The sequence below is a fragment of the Artibeus jamaicensis genome, unplaced genomic scaffold (assembly GCF_021234435.1).
Source record: "Artibeus jamaicensis isolate MK-2021 breed Jamaican fruit bat unplaced genomic scaffold, CSHL_Jam_final contig_387, whole genome shotgun sequence".
NCBI classification, from domain to species: domain Eukaryota; kingdom Metazoa; phylum Chordata; class Mammalia; order Chiroptera; family Phyllostomidae; genus Artibeus; species Artibeus jamaicensis.
The window spans coordinates 35,046,030-35,070,342 of NW_026521812.1; the positions used below are offsets into that span (position 1 = coordinate 35,046,030).

At 34.3% G+C, this 24,313-nt stretch overlaps 1 protein-coding gene across 5 annotated transcripts in view; it reads left to right on the forward strand.

The window, feature by feature from the left end:
- EPHA7 (EPH receptor A7) overlaps positions 1–24,313 on the forward strand; it is a 170,051-nt gene that overhangs the window by 54,439 nt on the left and 91,299 nt on the right. For all 5 annotated transcript variants that reach the window (XM_037162103.2, XM_037162104.2, XM_037162101.2 and 2 more), the window contains exons 4-5: positions 7,621–7,776; positions 8,624–8,959. In XM_037162103.2, coding sequence (XP_037017998.1) covers positions 7,621–7,776; positions 8,624–8,959 — 492 coding nt within the window. The remainder of the gene's footprint in view (positions 1–7,620; positions 7,777–8,623; positions 8,960–24,313) is intronic.

Genomic DNA, 24,313 nt, shown 5'->3' on the forward strand with positions numbered 1-24,313 from the left:
GTATTATATGTAACAGCTTTACTGAGACATAATTCACATGCCATACATTTTACCCATTAAAATAAACAATTTAGTAGTTTTTGGTATAGTCATAGAATTGTACAACCTTCACTGCAAATCAATTTTAGAACATTTCCATCACCACCCAAAAGGAACCCTGTACCCATTAATAGTCACCATTTCTCCCCACTGTTCCAGCCCCTCGCAACTACTGATTAACTCTCTGTCTCTATAGATTTGCTTATTCTGAATTTCTCATAAAGGTAATTACATAATACACAATCTTTTGTGACTGGATTTCTTCAGCTAGCATAGTGTTTTTCAGTTCATCCATGTTATATCATGTCAATATTTAACTCCTTTCAGTTGCTGAATAATGCTCCATTGTGTTTATTCATTTATTATTTGATGGGCATTTGAGTTGGTTTCACCGTTTGGTTATTATAGATGAGTCTGTTCTGAACATTTATGTACAAGATTTTGTGTTGATACATGCTTTCATTTTTTTTGAGCATGTACTTAGGAATGGACTTGTTGGGTTATATGGTGACTTGTTTCACCTTCAGAGCACAAGCAGCACACTCAAGGCCTGCAGGCTGAATTGGGCAAATCGGGCTGTTTCATCCAGCCTGCACAATGTTTCTACCCGGTGGCAGCACGGAGCTCCAGCTCCCACTTAGTTGTTAAGGAGTAGTTACATTTATACAGTCCAAGAATTACATTTGGCCCTTTGAAGGCAACCGCGAGGCTGATGTGGCCCCCGGTGAAGATGAGTTTGACACCACTATTTTAGAGGAACTGCCAGGTTTTTTTTTTAAAGAGGCTGCAACATTTTACATTTCTAGAGCAGTGTATAAGAGTTCTAATTTCTCCATATTCTTACCAACATTGTTTTATCTGTCATTTTGATTGTAGCCATTCTACAGGGTATAAGTGTTATTTCATTGTCGTATTGGTTTCCATTTCCCTGATGGCTAATGATGCTGAGCGTGTTTTTGAGCCTTTATTGGCCATTTGTATATCTTCCATTGAGGAATGTCTATTCCAGTTATTTGCCTGCTTTTTTATTGGCTTGTTAATGATTTTTTAATTTTTATTAAAATGTATGTTTAGATTTCTCAATAATTTATTTTACTTCCCCACTCAATTTTATAATGGAGATATTTTGTTATCATGCATTCTTTAGAGACTTTGATAGTATGAGAAAAGACCTAGAACATACAGAATGATGATTCTAAAAACCTGGAAGCCTTTTAAAATATAAAAATGTCCTGGCTCCAGAAATGTCCTGATTCAATTATTGTGATAAGGTCAAGTCATCCGTGTCTTTTGAAAGTATCCCTAATATGCAGCCATGGTGCTTAGCTGACGGAGATGATGGATTATTAGTGCCTTGATGTCCAGGATGGTGTTAAAAAGCCTGAGGTTAAAATCGGAGTTTAAGATTCCTAAGAAAATAGCCCATTAAGGATCAGGGACTCTTTCTTGGCTGTAGAACTCTAGAAGTCTGTGGATTTTCTGAGATAGAGTCCTTAGAAATAAAACTAGATAAGCCATCCCCTACACTTACCTTTATGGGTAATAAACCTAAAGTATCAAGGCAAGTCCGAGCATCTGCACTCGCCTTCAAAAAGAAGAGATACTGTTCCATTTCACCTAAGTGTGTAGACTGAAGGGTAGAAATTTGCCTATGGCTTTTAGCATGGCCTTTAGGGATTGTTCATTGAGAACACACTTTGGTTTTTTTTTTTTAAATTGTTGTTCATGTATAGTTTTCTTTCTTTTACTCCCATCCCAGCCCACCCAACCAGCCTTCCCTCTCCCTCCCATTTCCACCCCTCCCCCTAGTTTTTGTCCATGTGTTTTTTATACTTGTTCCTGTGAATCCTTCCCCTTTTCCCTTGAAATTCCCTCCCCTCTCCTCTCTGGTCACTGTCAGCCTATTCTCTATTTCAGTGTCTTTGGTTGTATTTTGCTCGTTTGTTTGTTTTGTTATTTAGGTTCCTGTTAAAGGTGAGATCATATGGTATTTGTCTTTCACCACCTGGCTTATTTCGCTAAGCATAATGCTTTCCAGTTACATCCATGCTGTCGCAAAGGGCAGAACACAGTTTTTAAACCAGTACCTGATTATTTCACAGACCGCTTCGTGCAAGTTTGTACTCAAAGACCTGACACCCTGCTGCTTGAACACTTGAGATCCAGTGAAGACAGCTGTGGGGAGTGCAGTTGTTACGAGACTTTGACAGTCAGAGTACAAGGATGCAGTATCAATTCTCCTGTATATTTAAATTTCTCTGTGTTCAGAATTTTGTTGCAGTGTTATAATTCTTAAGTATTTGATTTATAAATGGGGAAGCCTATTGCCTTTGTTTTCTTTTTAAAGGGATTTAAATCCCACATATTATTTGAACCAATTGAGTTACATGGGACATTTAAATACTCTTATTTAAAGTAGTGAAAATTAAATTACCTTTATTTTATTGCAATAGATACTCTAACAGAAGTATATTATAATTTTGTGGATATATTGAAATAAATAATAATGTTACTGTCTAGTAAACAAAAGTTTCATATGCTTCCTCCATTCCCTTTTTTGATTTTTTTTCATTTAAAGAACGGACTAAATGAAAACTTGCTTAGTATATGAAATCTGACAAAATTGTGGTTCTTGGCTCTAGGATAATCAATTTATGTTATTTTACTCATTAAGGCCCTAAGGTCTGAAAAAAAATAAAAAGAATCAATCCCAGGCCTTTGTGGTAGCACTGAAAAAAATAACGTTATTAAAATAGTAGGTAAAAGAGTTTTTACAAAAGTAATAAAATGTTGAAAACAAATTTTATACATATTTCCAATTTTTATTAATCCAATGGAACTACCTTAAGGGGTGGTGAACGATACAATATACAGATGATGTATTATAGAGTCGTACACCTGAAATCTATATAATTTTATTAACTAATGTCACTCCAATAAATTTTATAAAAAATAAAAAATATATAAACACAAAAAAATGTTCAGTTAAAAATATCAAAAGGCAGGAAATTAAAATTATATGTTTCTTACTGTACCTAACTGCCATAGACACATTATATTAACATTCGCTTTGAGTTCAAATGCTGCTGAAAAATTTGAGAAGTAAAGCAAAGTAAAATAAATAAATAAATAAAGCTACTATTGCACAACTCCTAGAAAGTCTTTCCTGTATACTTCAGGGTTATGTATGAAAGGAAATTTGTCTTTGATTGAGCTTTTAGAAGTCATTTACCCTAAAAACTTTTTTCTAGTACTTACAGAAAACCAGCTGAATTTGGGGGATGTGGATTGCTTTGTTTCCATGTAGCCTATTTTAGAGCAGTTGAGTTGGAGAACTCAACTAAATTCTTCCATGTTTTGTCCTGTATAATGCGCCCCATGCCGTTGGCCCAAACTTTCAGGAAAAAAATCTGTCATTTTAATTTTTTAATTCAATTTTTATTTCTACTAAGATACTTCACTTTTGTATTATAAAGGAATTTTAGCATTTATTTTTGAAGATATATGGTACAAGAAATTTTATGTAACAAATAATTACAAAACACAAGAACAGTTACAAAGTATTTCAGGTACTACCCATGTATAATGCACATCCTTATTTTTCATTGAAAAATTTGGGCAAAAGTGCTCAGTATACATGGCAAAATGTTTTATGTGGTTGACTGTCAGATGTCACTGTCACCCCAGTTTCTGTCTATGAGTGTGTTATTCATTTCATGCAGATGTTTAACCAAAAATTTTAGTTTTAAGAACATGTGTTACTTTCTTCCCAAACTTTTTAACCACCCAGTCGCTCACTGCTACCATAAGAGTTACCATAAGCTTAAGGGTTGCCACAAGCTTATGTTGTTTCATGTTCTTGACTTGACATCATAGCTCTAAAGATTTTGTGTAGCTTATCTAGGGGGGATACGGTCCAGGGCCTCCGGTGGGTGCTCCAAACCAAAGAGAGAGAGTACCAGACTCTATACATACTAAGTTTTTTTCCTACCCATACGTATCGATAACAAAGTTGAATTTAGGAATTAGGCACCGTAGGTTAACAATGATAACTAATAGTAAAATAGAACAATTATAAATACTGTAATATAAGTTATATGAACGTGTGTTCTCTCTCTCAAACTCCCGTTGTGCTGTACTCATCCTTCTCTTGTGGTGATGTGGGCTGATACAACTATGAGATGAAGTGAAGTAAATGAAGTGGGCACTGTGATGTCCTTAGGCTACTCATGACCTTCTGACAGTACATGAGATGGAGGGTCGCCTGCTCTGGGTGGCCCTGGGTCATGGAGTCATGCCAATTGACGGTGGTAACAGAAACTGCGGAAAGCAAAACCACAGGAAAGGGGGGACTCTTGCACTTCTTTATAATAACTCCAAATTAATAGTTGCCTTAAATGTTAAGTCAAAACTGTCCTGTTACAAATCATTATTTTCAGTATTAACTGAACAGAAACAAAATATTAGTTCAAAGAAAAAAATGTTAAGACTTTGATGACCACATTTTTCCAGTATTGCTTCCATCATTATCTCTTTAATAATAGCCATGCATGCATTTCATTGTTTTTCAGGCAACATCAGTGCCAACATTCATAGTGAGATTGAGAAAACCTATTTAATATCTCTTTTGCAAGGTGTGCCAGAATATTATTTCATAGGTCTCTAAATTAAAACAGTAGCTCTAAATTAGTAAAGGGGTGTAGTCAGAGACAATAGGAACACATTGAAAATTAATTTGGGGGGGTTGCTAAAGCGCTTGAGAACCATTGAATAAGTGCCAAATTTGGCTTATTCAGCAGTCAGCACTGATAGAATAGCATATGGTTGAGTATCCGTAGTCCTGTGTTCTAAATCCAGTTTTAACCTAGGCAAACGGAATGATTTGAAGAACTCAGGTTACTTTTGCTTCAAATCTGTTTTCCCATCTGTTAAAGTGGTAGCAGAATTTAATGTGATTTGGAAGTTGAACGATAAGGATTTTAAATTTCTCACATAGGTACCGTATATAGTCCACAGTCATGTATGTTGAGCAAAAAAATGTACCTCGTTTGTGAGAAAAATGGGAATAAGCCTTTAGTTAGAGGCTTTTATTTGCAGTGGGAGAATGAATATTCTGAAGGAATCCACTAGGTAGTTTGCTGCCCAGTAATTCCAGAAGACTTACCTAAGTAGATGTTAAATTATTTTGCCATTGTGTTCCCCATCTCCCTGCTTCCTGTCTTCCTCTCCCTGTGAAAAATAGGGGCACACATAATGTCAGCAAAGACGCTCAACGTAAGCCCCTCCCTCTCTCTCTCTCATCTCTGATTTCTCTACCTCTATGTTATTGTCTCTCTTTTTTTCTTTTTTAATTCTCTGGGTCTTAACATTATCAAGCTGCAGGATGTGAGTAAAACATTGCCTTCTCATTTTATAGATGTCATATCTGAAAATTGAATTACAGATATTACTTAGAGCAAGAAACAATGAATACTTAAAAGAAAGGAGTTTCCATTCTGAGAAAGCCATGCTAAATTCTTTACTCTAGCAGTTCACCATTCTTATTTTTTTCACCTGAAAAATAATTTTATTTTTTTACTTGAACTTGTCAATGCTTCTTTTCTTGAACAACTTTATCTTTTGTTTGATACCCAGCTACATTCATATTAGACACTTATTAAAAATGACTTAGAGATTCTACTTGGAAGTTATAACCATGCAGCTAAGATGGTTTGAATAAAAGCCTATCCATATATATGCCAGATAAACTTTAGGAACTGCTATTATCTCTTATTTTACAGAAATTATCTATCCTGATGGAGTTTGATTAAGGGCCAGAAAGCTAACTTCCTTAAATGAGACAAAATTTAAAAAATTTCCAAACTATCACTATAAATAAAAATCTTTCTTTCAAATACAAAATCAATGGACTAATTTTTATGTGGCAGGATCATATCTGTAGAAACATGTTTGTGTTATATTTTTGTTATATTATTTGGTAATCAATCTTATTGTGCTTTTTGTGCCTTGGATTTGTAGCAATTGCTGCTGAGAACATGTGAAGATGCTTTAAGTTTTTTGCTTAATATGCTATATGAGTGTCTTCCTCTTGTATGAACTGAGGAAGCCGAAGACTAGTTTCGGAGGGAGGGCAGCAGTGAATAGCATATTTGCAAAGAAATGATTGTAGTTCTCTTCCCTTATCTAACATTTATCTATCACATTATATCCTATCTTTAGATTAAGTTTCTAAGTTATCTAAAATATCTATCTTGTTCGTGTAAAACAGTTTTAGTTTCTTAAAACCCTGAATATGATTTTGAGCTCTCAGTATATCAGAATTAGGCATTAAATATTCAGTTCAGCATGTGAACAAAAGTAGAGAATGTTTCAACTTTTATTCTATAAAAGGAGAATATACCTTTTTGATAAGGTTTTCTTTCCCCACTAAAGAGTGAAATGTGATTAAGTTACTGAATAATTTCCAAGTTAAGAACATTAAAGAAACTTGAATCTAATAAATTAAAAGTTATAATTTAATTTGTTAACTATTCACTGATCTTTATAGATATGATTTATTAATTTCTATTAAATTTGAAGGTCACTAAAACTTAATATTCATTTAAAATATGAAGGACAAATGGAATTTATTTAATATATTCAAGGTATAATACCATCGATACATTAAAAAATGTTAAAATAATAAACATTTTGTTTGCTTAATTTTAATTGAAAAGATATCAAGTATCCAGTGATAGTAAATAGTTCAAGGTTACTCGATTTAATAACAAAGATGTAACTGAGTAAAAACTACTTCAGGAGGTGGTGACAGAGAAGCTCTCTGTCCCTGTCTGTCCCTTGCCGAGAGCAGTGGCTGTGTTAGTGCCTCCAGACCCTGGGCCTCTCCGCTCAGGAGAAACAGCCTTGGTCTGTCTCCAGCCGATGGCTTTCTCCTTGATGCTAGTGAGACAGGTTTCTCCAATGTATGGGATTTCATTATTTTTATGAACAAGGAGGTTCACTTAGTGGAAAGAAACCTGCCCTTTAAGTTAAATTGGTTGAAATTATATTTTGAAATGCCCTGAAAATTTGAAAGGAATACATTTCTATCATTTTTCAGATGAAAATTTTAATATCATTGTTTCTGGTAGATGATTAAAATTATTTTTATGTTTTACATTTAAATCATATTTACACTTATGCTTAATTTATAGCTATAGTGAATAAAAACATAACTTCTAAGTGTGTTAATACAGTTCAACACACAAGTTAATCGTATTGAAATCAAAGTTACCCTTAATTAAATATCCTAAGATTTTGTCTAAATAAATTATGCTTGTGTTCAGTTTTGGGTTCTGGACTTTGAACTGATGCCAATTATAGAAACAAGTTTGCTGTATATTTTGGTTTCTATTATTTTTGTCTTAAAATGCAGTAGTATAACTTAGGTTTTTGATGCTTACTACAACAAAATTTTAATCATAAAGAGCTTGTTTTTCAAAAATCGTATTTCATATATTACCCTTTGTTAAATATCACTACAGTTTTGGAAAGGTCTGCTTGCTCTCATGTTTCTGTTTTCACTTTCTCTTGCATACCCAGCCTGTGGCCGGGGGTTCTACAAATCTTCCTCTCAAGATCTTCAGTGCTCTCGGTGCCCAACACACAGTTTTTCTGATAAGGAAGGCTCTTCAAGATGCGAGTGTGAGGATGGATATTATAGGGCTCCATCTGACCCACCCTATGTTGCGTGCACAAGTAAGTCCATGATAGTAAAGTTAAAAAAGGACTTTCGGGTCCCTGCTTCTCATTTGTACTGTTGTGACATCATTGAGACAGGCATATCACTTGTGAATACAGTCTTAATTATTATTAAATATTTTGAATTTTTCATGAATCTCTAAGGCTAAACAATAATGTAAGATACATCTTACATCAACTTCAATGTAATTTTTATGTCTCTGAAGTCAAGATGTGTTGTAGTATTTTTCACATGTATTTTACAGGAATCATAAAATAGAAAAATTATTTGAGTCTTACATGTGTATAAAATTTGATTAAAAAGTAATGGCTTCTAAATTAAAATTCCATTACTAAATAGAGCAAATCACACATCTTGGTGCTTCAATTAATGAATGTTTGAGAGACCCAAATCTAAACCAAATTCCAGACAGTCTTATAAATCATTCTTGAACACATTAAAAATGAATAGATGTATTCTCTGTTATATGGTTGAAAGGAAAACCATTTTTTTAAACAACTGCACAACTGTTTTTTTTTAAGGAGAATTAACTGTTCTTTTTTAATTGCTTGGAAGTAAAGTAGCTAAAGGCTGTGGCAAAAGTACAAAGACAGTTGTTATCCTGTTTTCATTTTGACATATTAAATGGAAAATAAATAAAGCCTCTTGCCAAGTGAATTCAAGGAGACTTTTATATAGCTTCTCTAGGAAAGGTAATGAAATGTTTACGTGAAAGAAAGCATTTCAAGTAGTTTTCTGTATGGTAATTGAGCCACTCGCTTAGTGTCCCATGTGGTCGTTTCGTTCATTTTGGTTGCTTTTTTTCTATCGTGTTTATTTATTTGTGTGTTTTGGTTTCCCAAGGGCCTCCATCTGCACCACAGAACCTCATTTTCAACATCAACCAGACCACAGTAAGTTTGGAGTGGAGTCCTCCTGCGGACAACGGGGGAAGAAATGATGTGACCTACAGAATCCTGTGTAAGCGGTGCAGTTGGGAGCAGGGCGAATGTGTTCCCTGTGGGAGTAACATTGGATACATGCCCCAGCAGACTGGATTAGAGGATAACTTTGTCACTGTCATGGACCTGCTAGCCCACGCTAATTATACTTTTGAAGTTGAAGCTGTAAATGGAGTTTCTGACTTAAGCCGATCCCAGAGGCTCTTTGCAGCAGTCAGTATCACCACTGGTCAAGCAGGTATGTTTTTTGTTTGCCTTTCCTGAGTGAATAATGTCTCTACCTAAGTGAGGTGTCTCGCTTGAATATTTAGTTAACTTGGCTACACAGAACTCAATTATTCCAGCTTGTTGATTATTCACACCTTTAACTTTTCTTTGTTATTTCTCCTGCTGCCTGTTAAACTATTACTAGACTCATTAACATCTCCTCCAGAGATCTGGCAGGAGAAATAAAAGGGATAAATTGTAAACCGGTTAAGGCTGCTGTAAGACAAGAAAGTCTGTTCAAAGATCCAGAGGAGGAGAGTGTACGTATTCGATAAAGTGAAGTGAAGGATATTTCTTGCGTTTTTAAGTTTTCATGTGCCCTGTGCTTGTGATCGAAATATACATGATAATTGGGAATAATGAAAGAGTTGGCTGTACTGTCTCACATAGTGTTAATCAATTTTTTTTTACCAGACAGAATGTGATATTAAAATATAAGGCAAGTTTGCATTAAATTTTCCATGAGAGTCTTTTAAGTTCATCAGTAGATTTCTGATGATGTTAATGTTTATACTGAAATAAGTGTTTAAGAGATCTCATGACGATTTCATAAGAAATGAATTAGGAAATATAATAACCATGATTATGACCTTTGTAGTTAAGCTAAAAGTAATTTTCACTTATTTTCTTAACTGCCATTTGAGATGGCATAGTCAGTCATTCTTTGCTCTGTCAAGTATGTTTTAGAAAGTACAAATTGGGAAGGAAGCTTCATAAATTGAAGACTTTCTGTGCCTTCCAAGAAATCTTATTACTGAAGGAAGTTGAGGAAGTCGAGGACTTTCCCAACCTTTTGAAAATCCTTGCTGCTGAAGGAAGATGCCAGGTAGTAGATGTTGCCAGGTGCTATGTCATCATCATTAACACAATGGGAACCTCACTGGGGTCCTGAGTTGTGTGAGCAACATAACAAGCTTATGACAGGGTCTTCTTGATCTTTGGCTGACTATCAAAAAGCAACATTACCCCAAATTCCTGGACATAGACTAATCTAGTGTTCATTTTCTATGCCAATTTTGACAAAACATTACTTATTTAAATTATATCTGCAGAAAGAAAACTATGCATCTGGTCTCCTGCTTACCATTTTGAACAGATTACTTGGTTCTTATTCTTAACGTTTCATTTTGATATATAAAATCCTATTGTGCATTATGTCTCCCATGTAAAAACAGATGTCTGGGAGTAAAACAGAACAGCGGATTTTAAATCTTCAAGCATTGGACAAAATAAATAACCTCCTTAACTGATATTTGGATTGATATATTTTATTTACCCTTACTGTATTTACCAGTCTTTTAAAATGCTGTTATCATTACATATTTTGCATTGCTGTAGATTTAAATTTGCCATCATAACTCCACAGTGAGTGTGTTCAGGACACTTGAGGTTCATAATTGTGACATTATGCTATCTTTGGCACCATTAACTGGACTCTGAGGTCCGCTGAGCTAGAGTAACTGCTTTATTCCTGCTAATATCAAGTATAAAATGGGATATTTTAATTTTTTTAATGCAACATAAAGATGCTGAACTAATACCACAAATAGAGTTTGCCAAATAGGTTGCATTTGGAGTAGGTTTTTGTGCTCTTTAAATGTTGGTGTTTAATTTTTCAAGTTTATGTTACACTAGCTAAATGGGTCATAGATTTTCCATAAATTTTTGAATCAAATACCTCACAGTGGTTAGGTAAAGTGGCTTTCGATATTGATTCTCTTTTGGTTAAGAGTAAACTAGATTTGTTTTCGAGGGGAGGAAGTAATTTAAATGTGCAAAAATTAAATGGTGATGATTGCACACTCTGTAAATATACTAAAAATATTGAACTGTATACTTAAAATGAGTGAATTTATGATATGTAAATTATATCCCAATAAAGCTATTAAACTTTTTATGAAGAATAAATATAATAAAGTTCAAAAGCAAACTAGGTTTGCACTTTTATATTGAAATATTAACGTACGATTGCTTAGTCTCTACCACATCTCAAACACCAGAAACCCATGAAGTTTTACTGCTACACTGTTAGCTTTTTCTGGTAGCATTTTCTGTTTACAAAAAAATGTGTTTAAAAATGGCAACAAGCTGTGGAAATCTTAAAAGTTTTAAATTTTTTAACAGAAAATTTAGAATATGTTAGTGACTATCGTATTATTCAATTTCTATAACCAGATCCCCCCAACCCCTACAAGCTGTATCACCAATATTTGTGCTCTTTTTAAAGGGGGAGTGATTTAAAACTCTGTCTATGCTCATGCTGGTCATGGAAACCTACAGTGACCCTTGACACTCCCATTCTCCATTAACTAAACAGCATCACTGCCCACCTAGTTTATGCTGCAGTCACTTCAATAATCAGTTTAAATCTCAATATCTGGTTCGTTATCCTCCTCATCAGCAATCCACTGATTCCTAGTATAAAAACAGAATCTGCCTTTGAGGGGTCATGACAGAGAGTAACAATGGAATATAGTCAGCCAGTGTTTGAAGGCAGTGTGTGCACTCGGTAATTCCTTTTCTATTAAGTTTGGAGTCTGGAGCTCAGGACCTTCCATAGCAATGTTTGTGGAAGTGGAAATACATTGAAGACCTTCTGTCCTTCATTCAGGGTAGTAGTAAAGTTTGGGGGGTTAAGGGATCTGTGCTCCAGCCCCAGTCCTGACACTTAGGAGGTATGTGCTCATGGATGAATCACTAAAGTTCTTCATGAGTAAAATGGGGATAAAATACTGTCTAGCTTCCTGTATTGTCCTGTTAAATAAGACTATATTAGAGAAAACTTAAAACTCTCTACAACTACAAAAATGTTATTACAGTGAGTAGCAGGATGAATGCTGATTAAGTCCTCTTTTTATTGAGTTTATTGGAGTGACACTGGTAAACAAGATTAAACAATACAGGTTCCAGGTGTACAATTCTGCAACACATCATCTGTGTATTATATAATCCTTCGTTTATGTAATTCTTTGTGTAATGTCAAAGCAAAATGTTCTAAAATCTTCATCTATTGCAATATGGGGGCAAATAATGGAGGCCCAGATTGCTTTGAGTAGTATGGGCATTTTAATGATGTTAATACTTTCTATCCATGATTGTGGTATATGCTTCCACTTATTTTTGTTTTCCCTAATTTCTTTAGTCAAATGTCTGATAATTTTCCAAGCACTGGTCTTTTACATCCTTGTTAAATTGAGTCCTAGGTATATTTTTATGCAATTATAAATGGGATTGTTTTCTTACTTTCCCTTTCTGACATTTCACTACTGACATAAAAAATACAGTAGCTTAGTTCTTTCTGTACACTAGCTGTACAACAAATGTTGTGCTATTAATTCCACTGGGGATACTAGTTATGCACAAGAAAAAGTAAATTATTTTCCAAGAGGGAAAGCATTGAGATATGAATGGAAAAGGCATGGGGTTTGATATTCGATGACATAATTACTTAATTTTGGACAAGTTATGTTAACTCTTTGAACTTGAATTTTCTTCTGAAACAGTATCACACTACTTGACTCCTCATAGCCTTTTGGTTGTAATTTTATTGTCCTTTAAAAGGTTATTAAAATAACTCTGCATTCCTAATTTGACTAATTCCCTTCATGTTTTCAAGTGCCCAGATCTTATTTCACTGTCAAAATTAAGATTTGCTTAAGTATTAACTTTGCCTAGATTTCTATAATGTTTATAAAGTGTTGAATGAAATCAGTATAGTTATATAACATACATAGTAAACATTACTTTTAAAAGAGACAGTGCCAGAAGTCATGTTCTGTATTTGTCAAAATATCATTACTCATATTTATTAATGTTACTCAAGTGACTGATTTTCTCATAAATTAGTTCAGATCATTGTTTTCAATAATTTAAAATTGTAGTCCAAGTTATAAAAAATAAATTCTATTTAAGTTTATATGTTTTGATATTTCTTAGGAATGTATAAACGACTTATTTTAAGTGAGTTTGATGTTATGAAAAATTATATTACTTGAGAGCATTTATTGATTATTTTGAATAATGTTAATTCAACAGCCTCATAAAGTGAAAACATGTAAATGCAAGAAAAGTCAACACTAACCACCACCACCAACAAAAATATTTTATAGAAATAGTTGTGGTGTCGTTACAACTTATGTACATACTCACACTTCTGCAATCTGCAACAGAAAGATCAACTGAAAGAGATTCATTTAACAGTAAACCATTCAAAACACACATTTCTTTTCATTTCTAGTTATTTTATAAACCTGATGTACCCAAAAGGCAGAACAAATTCAGTCATGCTAATTTCATGCCATAGGGCATGATATTTTAGAAAATTACATGCTTCGCTTAGCAAGTAGGTGTTTCAGATTATTTTAGTGAGTTTTAATTTTTAACTTTTAAGTATTTCTGTAGTGCCATTCATTTAAAATAACACATGTAGACACATTAACAGTTTTTCTCTAATGGTCATCAGTAATTAAAACATGAGAGGGGACCCTGCAGAAAAGCCAGAATTTATTTATAAAAAATTGTGTTTTTATTCTTACATGATTAAACTTTAGTCACCTTTAAAATACTCTACATTTGCCCTGGCTGATGTAGCTCAGTGGATTGAGCACGGGCCTGCGAACCAGACAATCGCGGTTCAATTCCCAGTCAGGGCACATAGCCGGCTTGCAAGCCAGTTCCCAGCAGGGGATGCATGAAAGGCAACCATACACTGATGTTTCTCTCCCTCCCTCCTTCCCTTCCCCTCTAAAGATAAATAAATAAAATCTTTTAAAAAAATAAAATACTCTACATTTGATGCAGTACATGTATCCAGATGTTTTTCCCACTGCTCAAAGCAGCTTTGAGCTCAATTTTGTTGCCTTTTAGTGCTTCTGCCGGTTTTTTTTACCTCTTTCATATGGCAAAACATTTTCCTTTGAGGAATTTTTTTCATCTGGGGAAGCAAAAAACAGTAGCTTGGGACCAGATCGGGTGAAGAGGGAAAATGGGGCATAGAGGTCATGCCATTTTTAGTCAAACACTCAGCATGGTATGGGCAGGTGTGCTCGTAAATCACCTATCATGAAATCATGGGCAATGCATTGAAAGAATCTTCAAAAAAAGTCACTGAAACAGAACGTAACCTCTCCCAACACCACCAGCTGCACGCTGATATGTATTGGTTCCTAAGCCTGTACTACAAGGGCCCCGACCCTCAGAAGATAATTCCATTTTTAGACGTGTACCCCCTCATATATAGTGAGGATTTTTAAAATAATATTAATATTTTATATGGGAAATGAAGCTATGTTGGCATTAATACTGACAACTACAACTTACTGAGTACTTATTGTGGGCTAGCCATTTCATATATCCACACAGTATATTTACACTCCAACTTGCTATGGAAATTTAGGAGAACAGTATGTCTTCGTGTGCTACACCTTACAATAGGTGTCTCATACATTTTCCACATATTATTTGGGAACTGTTTGTCTTTCCTGTTAGACACTGTTTTCTTACAGTGTCTTCACATTGTTCACATTATAAGAAAACAGTGACATTCTTATTCTCTAGCCCCTAGAACATATTGGGTTCAGGGTATGTGCTCAGTAAATCTGTTGAACAAATTTAAAAATTCTTTATATAGTATTGTAATGTGAAAAGAGACTTTTTAAAATAATCAAGATTAATATATAAAAGGTTAGTTTAATTCAAATTCAATATGATATTATCTAAATTCAGTGAATACATAGGATAATGATTTCAAGTATAAAAATTTTGTGATTTGGACTTGAACTATAGATATATTTAAAATCTTGAAATGAGTTTTCAATCATAGCCTGGTATTTAAGTAGAGGTTTAGGACAAAAGCTTAAAGTAATCCTATTATAAAATATTAAGATGGGAATAACCTTTAATTTTGAAAACTTAGAATTCTTCATATTTTGAAAATCTAAAAATAGAATTAATTTCTATCTTTTTATATGACATTGAATGTAGTAGAAGCATGAGTGGAGACCAAAATTTGAGATTATTTTCATTTGTGCTCAGAATTACTATTTTAAGCACGTAGCACCATATTTTCATATATTATTTAAATTTTTTTCTGTCTAGTAGCATTTCTGTGTGCTTCAGACTATAGTATATAGCTGTTCTGTAATTTTTCTCAATTAAAATATGTGTAAACAACCTGTATTCTCATCCCCACCCTTTCACATTCATTTCACCTCCATGTTATCCAACTCTAGTATCTTCATGAGCAGTCAGTTTCACTCTTTAGTGAACTGTATCTGCTTTTTTAGGGGTTAGGGGGTGAAATTGATGTTTATACTGCTCAGTGGAAGGACTCTGTAGACCTTTGAAAGAAACCTAGTAATAGGTGTTTTAAATAGCCTTTCATATTTTCAGTTTAAACATCTTAATCTTGTCTTTCATTTTGATCTCAGATTGCTATTGTGTGGATGATGATATTTAAGATCTGGGAAGATCTTAAATCTGTTTGTTAGCTTAGTTTTAATACTGCTATGAACTGAATTGTGTCCCCCTACCACAGATCTTATATTAAAGCCTTGACTTCTGACTACATTTAAACATAGAAGCTATAAGGAGATTAAGGTTATAAATTTGAGAACCTGAACTTAAAGGCTTAATGTCCATATAAAAGACAGCAGAGCCCTGGCTGCTGTAGCTCAGAGTGAGCACTGGCCTGCAAACCAAAGGGTCCCTGGTTTGATTCCCAGTCAGGGCACGTGCCTGAGTTGTAGGCCAGGTCCCCAGTAGGGGGCATGTGTGAGGCATCCACACACTGATGTTTCTCTCCCTCTCTTTTGCCTTCCCTTCCCTTCTCTCTAAAAATAAATAAATAAAATATTTTAAAAAGAGAGAGAGAAGAGACATGAGAGAGTTCATAATCTCATTTGGTACAAAATAAGTTATGAGTTCTGTCCCTGATTTTTCAAGCTTGAGCAAGTTTACCATGTTCTTGACAATGTTAAACTAGAAATATCTCCATGTTTAAGACATGAATACTATTTCAGGATTTTCTAATGAAAAGGTTTTTATGATTTGATATTTTGGAGATTTAAATTTGCAACTTGTTAAATTTAAGCTCCCTCTAAAGAGGCTGTTCAAAAATATATGACTACCCACTAGGATCATTATCCTGGAATAGTCCATAATGATGGAATTATGTAAAGTAATTTGTATTATATATGTTGTTCTTAATAGGAGATCCTTCATTTTGCTGACAGTTTATCGAGTAGAGATTAAAGCAATTTTAAAAATGTATCCACTAGAATATTATTGGTAAAGAAATAGCCACTTTACTTGTAAAGACAAGATGTTTGTTCAGCTAAGGCATAGAAAATTTGTTTTAGCTGAAATATGACTAACCACACCACCTGCTCTTTATTTTTGGAAGAAAAATATACAAAACAAAAAAAATAGCATGTGCTTAAGTACAATATGCATTCTTTTATTGTACCCCCTGGGTCAATATACATGGTTTGTCCAGAAGGTATCTAGCCACATACTATGGGAAATAGAGGCATTTGCTGAAGAAGGTACAAGATACAAGAAACATTGATACCTTGGTCCCTTTCAAAGTAGGCACCTTGGGCCCTAACACAGTTCTCCCAATCACCATTAGCTACCCTGTTATATTTTCCTGAATCTCATTAATGGTCTGAAATCTCTTCCCTTTTGAGGGTGATTTTAGTTTTGGGAAAAGTCAGAAGTTGCAGGGTGCTAAATCTGGGCTATAGTGAAGCCGAGTCACCTTGGTGATTTGATGTTTTGCCAAAAAACTCGGCATGAGACATGATGCGTAAGTAGGCTTGTTGTTGTGATGAAGCTGCCAATGACCAGTTACCCATAGCTGTGGCCTTCTGAATCATCCAAACAGTTTCTGTAAAGGAATGTTCAAGCTTAACGCAAAATTGATGCAGATTCATTGCGTTACTCAGTCATTAAGAATGAGATAGACACACAGCACACATGCTCACTCACTGGCGTCTACCACCCGCACTGACTAGTACAGTGAAGTTGTCATTGATCAAGCATGAACATTCCCGTCCACTCTCCTTGGCTGCCAGGTTGCACCAATGTAGGGCAAAGCATTGCCATTATATTTATAATGGCTGGACTTTTTCTGGACAGTTCTCATATTGAATTCAATCTCTTTCTAGAGATAGTAAACAAATAATAAAAGGCAACACCTATAATATGGTGTCATATTACTATATTAAGAATGCAAACTAACCCACCTGTGAAGTATTTTTAATATGAATTGAGTCAAGAGGTGATGTTTCCTTAGTTAAACAAAACTGGTTACCTAATTTACTCAGTGTTCTTTCACAGTATGAAAAGGTTTTTTATCTGTGAGTTGTTTGCTTAGTTCCTATAGAGCAAACTATTGTAACCATTTCCCTAAAGTGTTATTAAAGGAATAGCATTGACTGTTTTTCTGAAACAGACAGTTTCAGAAGAAATTTCATTAAATAGTCAGAAATCAATATGCTACATTTCAGAGAATGGAGAGCCAGTGGATGGTAATTTCATACATTATGTGTATATAAACAAGTAAACTGAACGTGAGTTGATGATCATGATGATGACGATAAAAACTTGGGCCTGTAAGTTTGAAACACATATTTAGGTCCTCACCCAGTTGTACTCCTTGCACACGGCTACGCCCAGCCATGCCACGTGAAGCCCTGGATAAACTGAGGGACAGAGCTTTGAGAAAGGTGGGAGGTAGCATTTAAATTGACAAGCATTTATTTGTTTTGCTTTTAGTACCACTGTTAAGAGTGTAAATGTTGATTATTTTATTTCTTGCTTCATTGGTAATGAATTGAAGCAAATTTGATTCAGACGAGCAATCTGGTGGAATAATGCAGTTACCCACACAAACATCTGTACTAATCAACCAATGCGGTGAATCAGAGCCACAAGGAAAAGACATTGATCCAAGAGCATCATTAACAGTTTTAACCAACTGACCGAAGTAATAAGGTGAAGGAGAGAACACTACCAGATCTTGCTTTTCACATCTGTCTGTCACTGCTACCCAAGCCTGATTGAAACTTGTTTCTACTGGGACTGTTTTATGAATTAGGCTCCCTTTGTACTACTGTAAGAAAAAGGATCAATTATGTTGTAAAAACCCAGGAAAAAACTATCCATATTTCCTGCACTCCATTTACAAAGAGGTCAGTCACAAAGGAAGGAATAATTGCTGCAACCCAACAAAATTAATCAGGGAGAAAGCAGAGTGGATGGCGTGCTCTCCTGCTTACGGAAGATACAGGGAAGGGGATCTGGGAAACAGCTTAGCTTTCATGCGTAGTTCTTAATTGTCCATAGCATGTTGACATCAGATCATTAGTGTCTCCCAATTTTTAATAATGTTTGATCATGAACTAAAGCATGTAGAAAAATGCACTTCATTTTCTGGGCATAGCATTCATAATGGCGGTCAAATATGATAATAAATACAAAGATACGGTTAAGCCTTTTCATTACTGAATAGTTTACGAGCAAGTGGTGCTAATTTTCTTAAACATCACACCTTTACCTTCTGTTACATCAGGCTGTAATGTAATCTGATGTATGTATGTGTATAGACGTGTGTGTAGACATTTACTAGCTGTATATACTGTTTAAATTCAACATTGTGTGAGTGCACAGATATATTCCTAAGAGAATGGACATTAGGATGGCGGCAGGACCTGAATGTTATATGTCTGAGAATCATGACCCTCTCTGCGTGGTGAGTTAAAGAATAGCCTTTCTTGGAAATAGAGATAGAGGTATAATTAGAAAGTTTAAGAGAGAAGAGTGGGGAGCTACAGAATGTGAAGAGCACAGGAGGAAGACCAAGTTGGAGGGGCAAGGCCAGCTGGACAGGAGACCTGTGACAGTGACTGAGGGATGGGGCGGCTCCCGAGTCCGTTGACTATAGTATCAAACGTTACAGAAGGTCAGTAGAAGGAAGACAAAAGAAAGTCCATTAAATTCAACAATTCTGAACTCTGAGAGATAATTTTGTTTGACAACTTGGGGTACAAAATGTTATAATCCTTTTTCATGGTTGAAAACAAAGCCTAACACCATGGCATATGTGGTCTAAGTGCTTAGTGTTGGCTGAATTGAACTGTAATAGATGACTCTTTATGCTGATTTCATACAACATTTATCAGCCTGGCAAAGGCTCGAAGACAGAGAATGAGTCTGAAAAAAATTACGCCTTTTTCCTTTTCCAATACATTATTGTAACCTTATTTTCTCCTTGTTTTGACATCCCATCCTGTTTTCTTTTGCATATCCCTGACATCACTACCAAATTTAGCCTCACATAAATTTCTTTGTTGAGAACTTGATAATCTCAAAAGTAGAGGTCACAAAAGGAAAGCTATTAATTGTGTAAAGATAAATTATGCATTTATACAATGCCTCCTCTAATACAACAGCTATCAATTTGAATGGCTTGTCATACACATCTCATTAAGATTAGATCTGTTGGTATATTTAGTGTATACATAGTGTATATGTATGTACATAGATAGATGGATCAATACACCCAAATGCTTGTATTTTTCTTGTGTTTGGGTTTTCATATTTTCTTTCTCCTAAGCATTTAAAATTATGTCCCATATGATATGCTCCCATATGATCTACTTTATAAAAAAGTAGAACATCCACCTCAAAGTTTGGAAGCTTTATTTTTGTTACTTATAGTATATTAATACAAGAAAGCCTTTATCTTTTCTTTTTAGTCACATCTCCTTTACTTCAAAAATTAAGTAAACAATGAAGAGAGAGTCATGATGCCACTTCAGCAAACCTTGGTTGTTAGTATGATTTGTAAGTCACTCTGGTGCACCTGCTGCATTAAACACTGGTGTTACTTTTGAAAAGATACTAACTGGCCTCCTTTAGAATGCTGTCTGGCTACTTTTGTGTTTCATTATTTTCTTCAGTCCAGGGATGAAATGGATGAATGGCTCTTAATTACACTGTCCTGGTGACTGTGTTTTAGCCCATTTTTCTGGATAAGCATCAGCTAATCTGACAAATCATGAACAGTTTACTTTATAGTTTGGTTGGGATTAAGTTACTAACTGGAACCTGCAGGGAACAAAAAGAGCAATGTGTGCTGATAAAACGCGTTGGGCATTCACCACACCTGCTTTCAATTTTAATCAGTAACCTTTAGGAATGGAGAAATGTAAACAGACGATTTTCTGACAGATGTTTATCTATACGTTTACCTGTAGCACTTCAAACACGGCCAGGCCCCATGTATCAAATTTACATACCTAAAATCTAATTGTGTGTTTTCTTAAGAGTTTTCACCATTCCGAAAGAGCTTCTCTGGAAATTTTCTTAACTTACAACAGTGTTAGAAATATTCATGAGAATTAGGTAAGAACATTTGTGATGAGCCCTTTAATTGCCTATAGGTAATAGTGCAACATAAGTTTTATTATTTTGATTGTCTTTTAATTTGATTTTTATTTGATACTGGAATGGGTGATTTACTGGGGGGAATTTGACTTCCTATTTTTTTTGTTTAAATAAAACATAATGTAAATTTTGGAAAAGTTACATAATTGTAGGATTTGTGATAGTACATTGATATTTATGTTATTATTTAAAGATTTCTGTTGAACTAAAGCATTTCAACTTTTATCCTAAGGTTATTATTTTGACAGTAATGATCCTTTTTTGTTTATTCCATATACTGTCTACTGGATGGCATGGTTTTCCTGTTAAGCATCAAGTTTGTTCTTGCAGACAAGAAAACTCTTAGGCATTTTCTTTATACAGGTCACTAGAAGCAAAATGTGTTCATTAGTGAGAGCAAGCAAATTAGTAACATGTAAAACCATATTTTTCAATAACTATCATTTAATTGGACATTTTGTTTCATCTTTCTGCTCTTGGGTATATCATAAACATGGCTAAGAGAACCCAGCATGGAAGTTAGATTTAGTATCCCTCCGGGTAACTGAAATTACTCTGCTGTTGTTATAAAACAGTGTCTTTTAAAAATTATTCTTAAACTATAAATTATTGACAGTAAAGGATTTATGGCATATCCAGGAAGACTTTTTTTTAAGAATGATGATGTAAAACATTTTATAGCACCTGGTTTATCTAATTTATAACTCTGTCTTGATTACCCCAGCAGGTCTTTCATCTGCAAGGATTACACCCTGGGGACCAGTCAGCTTATTAATTCATCACTTGTTTTCTGTGATTGCAGTCCCCATCATAGTATGGACGTAGAGGGATATCCTCTCCTGAAAGCTGCCAGGCTACTGGTTCTAGTCTAGCTGACCTTTTTTAAAAGATTTTATTTATTTACTTTTAAAGAGAGGGTTAGAGAAGGAGAAAGAAAGGGAGAGAAACAGCAAAGTGCAAGAGATAACATGAATTGGTTGCCTCTCTCACATGCCCCCAAATGGGGACCTGGCCTGAGAACCACAAACTTTCAGTTCACAGGCCAGCACTCAATCCACTGAGACACACCAGGGAGGGTGTGAGCTTTTGTTTGTAACTATGATCCTAATGGTTTTTCTATTGGCTTCTGTTTCCAATAGGTCATATTACAATCTACCTGTCTGTCTTATGGTATCATGATGAGGTTAGGACAGCGAGAGTGAATTCCATACCCTCAACTACAGAGTTTTATGAAAAGAAAAGACCTGCTTCATGTTAACCTGTAGGCTTCTGTCAAATGCCTTTTGATTTATCTGTCACCTGATCCATCAGCAATGAATAATTTTCATGGAAGGTGCACTTTAATTACATTCCCATTTGACTTGCATTATCAAGCCTTATCTAGGTAATTAATCTCACCAAGTATCCAGTTGCAGCCTTTATTGCTGTCAGGCAGGCTCCTGAATTATGAGTGCTTGAGTGGGTCTTGGGTCTTTAACCAGGCAGACCCTGAAAGAGATACGGAGTCTTCCAAATGCTGGAACTATATCTTAGAAGGTTTTTTCTTATATATTGTGATTAAATTATATTTGACATCACAAATACACTTCCACATTCAATGAGGTCTATAGATTATAATCATCATTGAAAGCCTTCTCTTCTAGGTGTAGCCAATCTGCATGTCATGTGTTGGGAACACGTGGTGAATTATTAACTGTCACTAACTTCTGTAGCAATTTGCTGATACACATTTGCCAGAGACACCACCTAAACATAAGCATAAGCATAGTCCTTAGGTGATTTTTATGGTTAAAAGATGGTTAGATAAAAATTAACATACTTTCTACATTATACTCTATTTTCTACAATTTTCTTTATTCTGAATTAACAGATATCTCAACTTTCATGTTTTGTCTATCTTTTTGTTTTGATGGGATTCATCCCTTAGTTAGTTACATTGATTAATACCAAAGTTCGATGATTTTACCAACTCAGTTTGCACACACATACATAAAATATTTCTAAAATATATAATTTGCCTTTCTGTCATAGTCTTGTTTTGTATTTTAGTGAAAACGTGAAATAAGTGTTTTATAATTTTCTAACTTAGAAGTTATGTTTGTAATATATATGTTTTATTTCTCGACTCTGAAGACATTTTTAAAAATACTGGAGCTCCTTAAAAATCAAGTTAAAATATAGTATCAATAGATCAACTGTCAGTTTGAAAGTGATCTAAATATCTGACAACCTGTTATGCTATAAATTGCCTGGTTAGCAGGAGAGGAGGCAGTCCAACTGTAGCAGATGAAGTCAGATATAATGTTTACTCAGTGAGATAGTTTGGAAATTTTGGACTGTTGATACTGAGAAAAAGATGAGTACATTTCCAGCTTCTACTATCACCCCAATATAATTAATTAATTCCATAAATCCCTGCTTCTGGCCATTACCTCTCTCACAAACAAAGCCCTGCCCTGTACCTCCACAAGGCTATAGGTTGGGATTTAAATCGTAAGCATTCCACCATCAAACCAAAACTCTACATAGCTAAAATTTATTTTATTTAAAAAATACTTCTTAACTCATTAAGAAGTATTTTTTAAATAAAATAAATTTGACTCTTTGTTTTTGTGAAAATAATTGATCACACTTTAATGTGCTATGTATTAAATATGGACTCAGAAAACATTTAACATTACTTTATAAAAATCACTTAGTATTTCTTTATCCAAGTATTTCCCTAGTTAGTTATTTAAAAATGAACTTTTGGGGTATTTTTTCACAGTAATTTAATTTCAAGAATATACAGATGTTTTACCATCCGTGTTATTTCTGTAATGGAGATGCAATAATTTAATTTAATATTATTTGGATTAGAAATGTTCACACTAATTGCTTGTAAGCTACAGGACAGTTGAACTCAGTATTAAAATGGTCAGGAAGCTTCCTTACTGAATGGTTCACTGATGTGAACCCCTCAGTAAAGTACGTGCATGCACACATATGTATGCACATAAGCACCCAAATACCCACATTTGTGTATATCATGTGTGAATGTGAATGAATTTATATTGTAAATGTTGAAGAAATTATTTTCTCTATGATTATGCTATTAACATATACTACCCCTAATAATTGGACACCTAGAGTATCTTAACTTGTCAGATAGATTTCTTCCTTAGATAGATGTTAATATCCAAACACAATTTATGGCCTTTCAACATCTGTCCCTACCACTGAGTTTGTTTTTGGCACTTCTGAATCATGAGAGTTTATATTTTTCAGTAAAGGTATTGTTCCCTGTAACACCATTTTGAATTGTGATCAGGAAAATATAAATAATTTAATGTTTACAGATAAAGGAATTGAGGCTTAAACAAGAGAGATTATTTGAATAAAATCTTGTAGTATATGAATAGGGTTCAGAATTTTAGGAATGGTTTATTAAGCAAAAATATTTCATCTGAGTTATCTTGTTTCTCTAAATGTAGATCTCTCTCAGTGTATTGGCTTGATAAAAATATGTATTGCTTAGGCTGTTTGCACAGTCAAATATATTTAGTTTAGCAGATTACTTACCTACATCAAAATAAAGTCTGTTTATATATAATAGTTCGTATAGAAAAATTAAACTTAAAAGACATATCAGATAGGCTATACTTAAAACTCTGGATTTAGACTTAGAATATTTCAGTGTAGTTGTTTATGACTTTGGACAAATGATGCAGTCTCTCTGTTTTATTAGCTAATCTCAGTGTTACATGAAGCAACACATTAAAGATTGTTTAATAAAATAAAAACAATTTGCAGTTTTCAGTTGGTGGTATTTATATACTAGAATAGAATATTGACCAGCTGTGCTATAAATTTAACTGATAAAACACAATCTTGA